Here is a 7,991-nt window from a genome sequence, read left to right on the forward strand (position 1 = left end):
AAATATAGACCAAAAAGAAATAAAAAAATTTACTACTCACACATTACTAAAAACGATACATTCCAAATTTTAAATTTTTCAAAGAAAAAAAAAACAGAATATAAGAATTCAACAAGTAATACTTTAACTTAAACCCATGGTCTATGTTTAGTTAGTTGGTAAATACTTGAATCTACAAAACACAATACTATATTTTAAATACAAGAAAAATAAATCATATATTTTACTTGGACCTTCAAAGCAAGTCACATTAGCAATTCCTCAATTTGATTATAAACTATTAGTAGGTGTGCCTGTCTTATCATTATCATTTCGAGTTACTTCTATACACCAACAAGATGCACCTTCTAGTTTTTGTTTGGTTGATCTTGGTATACAATGGTATGAGTTGCCAATCTCCTATTGCAAATACTTTCATTCGAAACACGAAAAGAGACATCTTACCAAATAAAACATAAAAAAGTTATTGGTCAGATTCACTTAAATTTTTTTAAAAGAACATATTCTTAAAGAATAAAGAATTGATTCTACAAAATATGAAATATCAAAGAAAAAAAGGTTGAAAATGTAACCTAAATATGCAAACTTACATTAGACAACACTGATTCAAAGGAAGTTGAAATAGGATTCATAATAGAAGCCGCATTTGAAGATGAAGCAACAACACGCTAATTATACATGTTTTGTTAGAAATACATCATATCATTGGTATTTATATTACTAGAAAAATTAAAAAATAATTGTACAAAAAAAAAGATGCAAAATAATAGGGGAAACTAAACTAACCGTAGTAACAACATGATCTTCAGCAAGTTCAATCAATTTCATCATAGACTTATGCGTAAAAACTTTATAAACATTATACGTAGTGTATATTGCATCACTCAATGGATTTTGGATCAATTATGAATACTAACTTTTTCTCAACAATTTGGATAAAAAACTGGATCCATCCAAATAAAATTAATCACTTTGTTAAAAGAAGAATAATAAAACTATGATTTCAAATCAAATATTTGAAAATCAATTTTTACAATAAAATTCTCTTACAATAACAATAGAATAGAATAAAAAATCTTATATTCTTCACAATAAATTTTCTACTCAATTTCTATTAAATATCTTTGATTTGAGTTTCAAATTTAATGTAAATAAATTCTTAATAATAAATTGATTTTGTTTAGAAAATATTTGCCAACAATAACCAAGGTAAATAAGTCATTATCTCTTAAAATATCAGAATATTTTCTTTCAATTAAATATCCTATTTTTTCATCGTGGAGAATTAACAAAAACTTTGACTTTAAATCTACAGGAACATAATGATATGAATATTTTGTAAACAATAAAAAATCACAAGCAAAAAATTGACTAATTAAAAATGTAAAAATAGGAGCTAATAGAGTCTAAAATATGATCTTAAAAGTCCGTCAGAACAATGTGTCAAACAAAAGTGACAAAAAAAATCTTAGCTTGGCCTGTCTTTATTTTTTCACCATACAAACAAATTGAATACCACCAATTTCTATCATTAGAGATAGATGTAATGGTACCAACTAACAACACACAAAGATCCTACGATTTATAGAGTTTTATGGTCCAAAAGAAATAAAAGAACTATAATAAGAATCATTAAATTAGAGTTAAATAACATAATCAAAACAAAACAAAAGCATATTAGTCAAGTAGTGTGCAAATATATATAAAGAGATGACATAAACACTAAGAGAAAGATTGTAAAAAAAAATTAGCAACAACATTGTAAGGTCATAAGTAGCACCCAAAGTTTGCAGATCAACTTCAATGGATTTCATGTTATTAGAAAAAATAGAAATTCTACTACCAAGAGACCCTGTTTGATCATGAGGCTGAGAATTTTGGATGACATCCTCATATATAGGTGAAAATATAGCTGGTGCGTAAGCCTCTTCACAAAATGTTAATTCACCACAATAATAATAAAACACAAAATTAAAAAGTTTGGTAATTATATGTATTTTAAAGAGCAAAAATCAATGCATATCTAAAATAATCCAAAGCGAAAACACTTAATATAATAACTAACACTAAAAGTAGAAAATGTATTAAACTTAGTAACAATCACATAATCATCACAAGAATTAACTACTTTGAATGTCCCGATATATGGTGCATAACCAATTTTTTGCAGTCTGCTTTAAAAAGAACTTCCTTCCCAATAACATCATCAAATAATGGTGGATAAGCAAGTCTATTGCTCAACAACAACTGGCACACAATTAAAAAAGAAGACTCAATGAATTGAAGAACTGAACATAATATAATGTAGCCATTCTTATCTTTAATTTGTCGATCCAACCACAATTTTAATTTTCTCTTAGTCCTCACTCTGTTGTACACTGAGAAAATGAGAAGCATTATTTCAAAACTTGTTCTTATTATTTTTGTAACTGTAACACTTGATCATCATGTTGTGGAATGCCGCACTCTTAAGTCTTAACACTCTGAACAAGTACAACATCTCAGATTCAAAAAATTCTTTGTTCACAAAAGCATCACAAAATCAGTTCATATTTCATCACAGTTTCATGACTTTCATCACAATTCACAGAGTTCACAGAGTTCACAGTTTCATGACTTTCATCACAGTTCACAGTTCACAGTTCATCAGAATCAATGAAATCACAAAATCAGTTCATAACACCTTCAGAGAGTAGAGACTCAGAGTTCAGTTCATCAGAGTTCAGTTCATCGGAATCAATGAAATCACAAAATCAGTTCATAACAGTTTCAGTTTTCAGAGAGTAGAGACTCAAAGTTCAGTTCATCAGAGCACAGTTTCATCAGAATCGGATTGCATCACAAAATCATGTTCATAACTAAATTAAAAATTACCTGGAAATAAGAAAATCTATTGCTTTCTCTCAGAGCTCGAAGGACAACGCTTCAACGCTTCTCTACTGCTTTCTCAGAGGCAAAGCTCGACGGAGGTGACATGCGAAGTGGCTGAGGGTGCGACGGAGCTGAGCGCGCGGCGGAGCTGACGGCGGGAAGGTGCTGACTGCGCGAGGTATCGGAAGGCGCGACGGACCCAACGGCGCCAGGGAGCTGACGGCGCGACGCTGCTGACGGCGTCATCGTGCTGAAGGCGCGACGGAGGTGAGTGTGTTGAGGTGAGTGCGACGGCGGTGAGTGCGTTGAGGGCCTCCTGGAGTCGTGGGTAACTGGGTGGTGTTCTGTTCTGTGGGAGGCTGGAGTTGAGAACTGAGAAGATGGAGGAACGAGGAAGTGGAGGCTGCGAAGGAGAAAACTCAGAAAAGGGAATTAGGGTTCCCTCAGCACAAAACAGCAGCGTATTGAGGCAATGTTAAAAAATCGGCCGGGTCCCGGTTCGGTTCGACCGACCGGTAACCGGCCGGTTCGTCGGTTCAAGTCCGATTTTCAAATCCTGCGATTTTTCTTATTATCCGAACCGCTACAGCTACCGGTTCACGGTTCGACCGGTTCGATCGGCCGGTTTTCAGAACATTGGTCTATACACAACCTACAATTAAATAAAAAATAAAAATTAAAAACTACTAAAATAAAACAACTGAAATGCCACTTGAAAGACCAAATATCATTAATGAGCGAGTAACTAATAAATTTATTTTCTGTTTTAACACACACACACATATATCAAGTATTTTGAATCAAACTCTTCAAGAACATTAAGATTTTTTTTTTAATAAAAGTGCTACAGAACAATCATAAAGAATAAGATAGTCCTCTCAGTCTTATCCTCAATATCTACAGAAATCTTGAATCTACATTAAGACATAAAATACTTATAAGATCTTTTAATAATAAATTAATTTCACATGTAAATGATAAAAAAATATTATTTTTCAAGTATCATTTGTACATACTTTTTTACAGCATTCTTTACTTTCTTTCTATATTGTGAACAACTGAAATGATATCTAAACAATTGCAAATGGTAACCACAAACACACGAATAGTACCACCAATAAAAACTATTGCAAATAATTTTAATCTTGCCAATAACATTGAAAAAACCATTATACATCAACAAAGCTTAAATTATAAATCATTACCATCATAGCCAACAAAGAAACAATTCGAATAAAGAATAATATAATAAGCAAAGATACATATACTTTACAACAATTACAATGATATGAAACTAAGTACAACTAACTTCATCATTTTCTTTCAGTTCCTTAATACTCCTATTTATGGAGAGATTTATGAAATCATTATCAACATCAGCAACAATAAATCTATTATCCACAGTGAAAGTATCAATGAAATATGCCTCAAATGGATTCAGTCTATATGTTTCATTATCAAAAAAAGTAATTAAATATGAAAATTAATATCCATATATATAAATAAAAACTATGCATAATAAACTTAGAACAAAAATTAATACTGACCTATTAACAAAAGATATAGCTTCTGAGATGTCAGGATTGATTATAATGTTGCTACAACCTATGACATTTTGCACTACAATTTTTTCTATTTTTAACCAAAAATAAGAGTCAAAACAAATATATTTTTAACACCTTATATAATTAATACATTTATTTTATTAACCCTATCAATATTAAATTTGTTATATATCTAATGATGATAAATATAGGCTCTATCAATGAATATATTGATTAGTATATTACAATCATCTAATAATAAAAAATAGATTTCATGGACAAAATCATCGTTTACATTTACATGAACAATATAATAGAAATATTTATAATCATAATCAAAATATTTTTTCACGTCTTATAAATTTCATGAAAAAATAAGTTGTGAGAATGACTAAATCAGAATTTTAGCTTAACATTTTAACATAATTGATCGATCAAGGAATTGACGATAAGTTGGGTTAGAAGAGATTGAATTATCAAGGAATTGGAATTCAATCACCTAGGGTTTGCCATGAACTAAATCTTTGCATGATTGAGGTAGTTGACAATGATTGTTATTCCAGAAATTTAAAAATCTCCAACCAATGCCAGAGTCGAGAAGAAGAAATGGCAGAGAACAGGGAGGCTTGGAAATTGGCGGTTGAATCAGGTGCAATTCCGTGCAGTGACGAAGAAGACATTATGGTGATTCTCCAAGAACAAAATGAAGAATTAGCAAGAAAACGGAGACAGTCAAAGCAAAAGGAAAAGATCAGAAGAAGTCGGCCAAAAATTCGTAAGCAGGTGTGTAATAAATTTTATAAATGATTTTAACCTCTTAGAATGTTAGGGGGTTGAAAGGAGCTGCAAAATTGAATATGATAAAGAGCTTTAAAAATAAGTTCAGAATAGATATGTTGGGGCTGATAGAAACAAAAAAAAAGATATGGTGAATAAATTTGATGTAACAAGTATTTGGGGCAATAATAGTGCTAGTTGGGAGTGCGTTAATTCATTTGGAGCATCAGGAGGATTACTTTTAATATGGGATGTCTCTGTTTTTGAAATGTTAAATTGCTATAAAAAAGATAGGTGGTTATGTGTGGAGGGTGTGATGACCAAGGATAACTTTCACTATGCTGTTTGTCTGGTATATGGACCGCATGTGAGAGAGGAGAAACTCTTACTGTGGAAGGAGTTAAGTTATGTTACAGGGTTATGCCAAATTCCCTTTTGTTACATTGGAGATTTTAATGAAATTGTGCATATGGATGAGAAGAATAGGGCAACGGGTCTATCAGCAACCGTTGAAGACTTCAGAGCATGGATAAATGATATGGAGTTGGTGGACTTGACGCTTAATGATCGCAAGTATACATGGTTTAGAGGACAGTCTTGTAGTCGTATTGATAGATGCCTGGTGAGTTTGGAATGGCTGGACGCATACCTAGATACTCGGCTTAGAGGAAGACCGAGAGGATTATCAGATCATTGCCCATTGATAGTAGAAGACAGAAGAATAGTTCAGGATAAAAGACCTTTTCGCAGTCTAGATTCGTGGTTCACACATGAAGGCTTCCTAAGGATGCTGAAGGAAGAATGGAGAGGGTTGGGAGATGCTCAGTTCCTGGATAAGCTGAAGGCGTTATCAAAATCGTTGGGTAGATGGCACAAGTAGTACTTTGGGAATATATCTGAAAAGATAAAAAGGTTTGAGGATGAGATCAAGAAAGTGGATGACATGGTCAGTAATGGGGTTTATGATGGTACAGTAAAAGCAAGAAGAAAGGCGCTAATGAGGTGCTGTGAACTGTGGTATACGAGGCAAGATATACACTAGAAACAAATGTCTAGATCTCGGCATACCAAGGAGATGGACAGGAACACAAGATATTTCCACAATATTGCATCAGCAAGAAGAAGAAATAACAGGATTGCGTCGTTAGTCATTAACGGGAGGTTGGTCAGGAATCATGCAAAGATCAAGGTCACCATTAGAGATTTCTATAGGAAATTGTACCAACAGGAAGCTACACCAAATATCAGCTTTCGAGATGGTCTAGTCAACCGGTTGGAGATGGAGGAAGCTCAAGCGTTAGAGATGTTACCGTCGGAGGAGGAAGTGAAGGATGTTGTATGGGATTGCGAATTGTCTAAGGCACCGGGTAGCGATGGATATAACATGAACTTTATAAAAAGGTGCTGGGAGGAGATTGGAGTGGAATTTACCAAAGCTGTGATGACTTTCTTTGAGACGGCCACTACAAGATTTTTATTTGTTTGTGGTAGTTTTTTAATGGGAGTTACTAAAAACCTCCATAATATATTTTATTTGTGACAAATTATAAAACCTCCCTAAATAATTAACAAAAACTCCCACTACTCTCAATCTAATTAATGATAAAAAAAATTCAACTCAAACAAATATTCATTCAGCCCATACTAAAAAAAAATCAAAACAGGGCTTTGAGAGAAAGGATGAGGCCATGAGGGAGAGTGATTTGGTATTGAGACTTGGGAAGATGAACCTCCCTTGTTCATCAATGAACTAAGTGATCTGGATCAACTGACATTACCTCAGAAGAAACAGGATCCTGGAAGGTTCTTAATACCTTGTACCATAGGCAACATGATCTTTGAAAAGGCTCTGTGTGACCTTGGTTCAGGGATAAACCTCATGTCCCTCTCTGTAATAGAGAAACTGGAAATCTTTGGGGTGCAAGCCACTAAAATCTCATTAGAGATGGTAGACAATTCAAGAAAACAGGCTTATGGACAAGTAGAGGACGTGTTAGTAAAGGTTGAAGGCCTTTACATCCCTGCTGATTTCATAGTCCTAGATACTGGGAAGGATGAGGATGAATTCATCATCCTTGGAAGACCCTTCCTAGCCACAGCAAGAGCTGTGATTGATGTGGACAGAGGAGAATTTATCCTTCAATTAAATGAGGACAACCTTGTGTTTAAAACTCAAGGATCTCTCTCTGTACCCATGGAGAGGAAGCACAGTAAGCTTCTCTCAAAACAGAGTCAACCAGACCCCCCACAGTCAAACTCTAAGTTTGGTGTTGGGAGGCCACAACCAAACTCTGAGTTTGGTGTTAAACTCCCATATCCAAACTCTAAGTTTGGTGTTGGAGAGTTTCAACAATGCTCTGAACATCTGTGAGGCTCCATGAGAGCCCACTGTCAAGCTATTGACATTAAAGAAGTGCTTGTTGGGAGGCAACCCAATTTTTATCTAATTTCTATTTTTATTGTTTTTCATGTTTTATTCGGTTCATGATCATGTGGAGTCACAAAATAAATATAAAAATTGAAAATGGAATAAAAAACAGCAGAAGAAAAAACACACCCTGGAGGAAGACCTTACTGGCGTTCAACGCCAGAACAGAGCATGGTTCTGGCGCTGAACGCCCAAAATGGGCAGCATCTGGGCGTTTGAACGCCAGAATTGCACCCTGGAGAAGAGCTGGCGCTGAACACCTAGAACAAGCAAGGTTCTGGCGTTCAATGCTAGAAATGGCAACAAATGGGCGTTGAACACCCAAAATGGGCACCAACCTGGCGCTGAACGCCCAGAGTTGTGTGCAAGGG

The 7,991-nt window shown here is 34.2% G+C and overlaps 1 protein-coding gene across 1 annotated transcript; it reads left to right on the plus strand.

The window, feature by feature from the left end:
- On the plus strand, nucleotides 5,022–6,072 carry LOC107621041. Its single transcript, XM_016323088.1, has 2 exons — nucleotides 5,022–5,198; nucleotides 5,302–6,072. Exons 1-2 carry the CDS (start codon nucleotides 5,022–5,024, stop codon nucleotides 6,070–6,072), a joined length of 948 nt encoding a protein of 315 aa, XP_016178574.1.

The sequence above is a fragment of the Arachis ipaensis genome, chromosome B10 (assembly GCF_000816755.2).
Source record: "Arachis ipaensis cultivar K30076 chromosome B10, Araip1.1, whole genome shotgun sequence".
Lineage (NCBI taxonomy): Eukaryota > Viridiplantae > Streptophyta > Magnoliopsida > Fabales > Fabaceae > Arachis > Arachis ipaensis.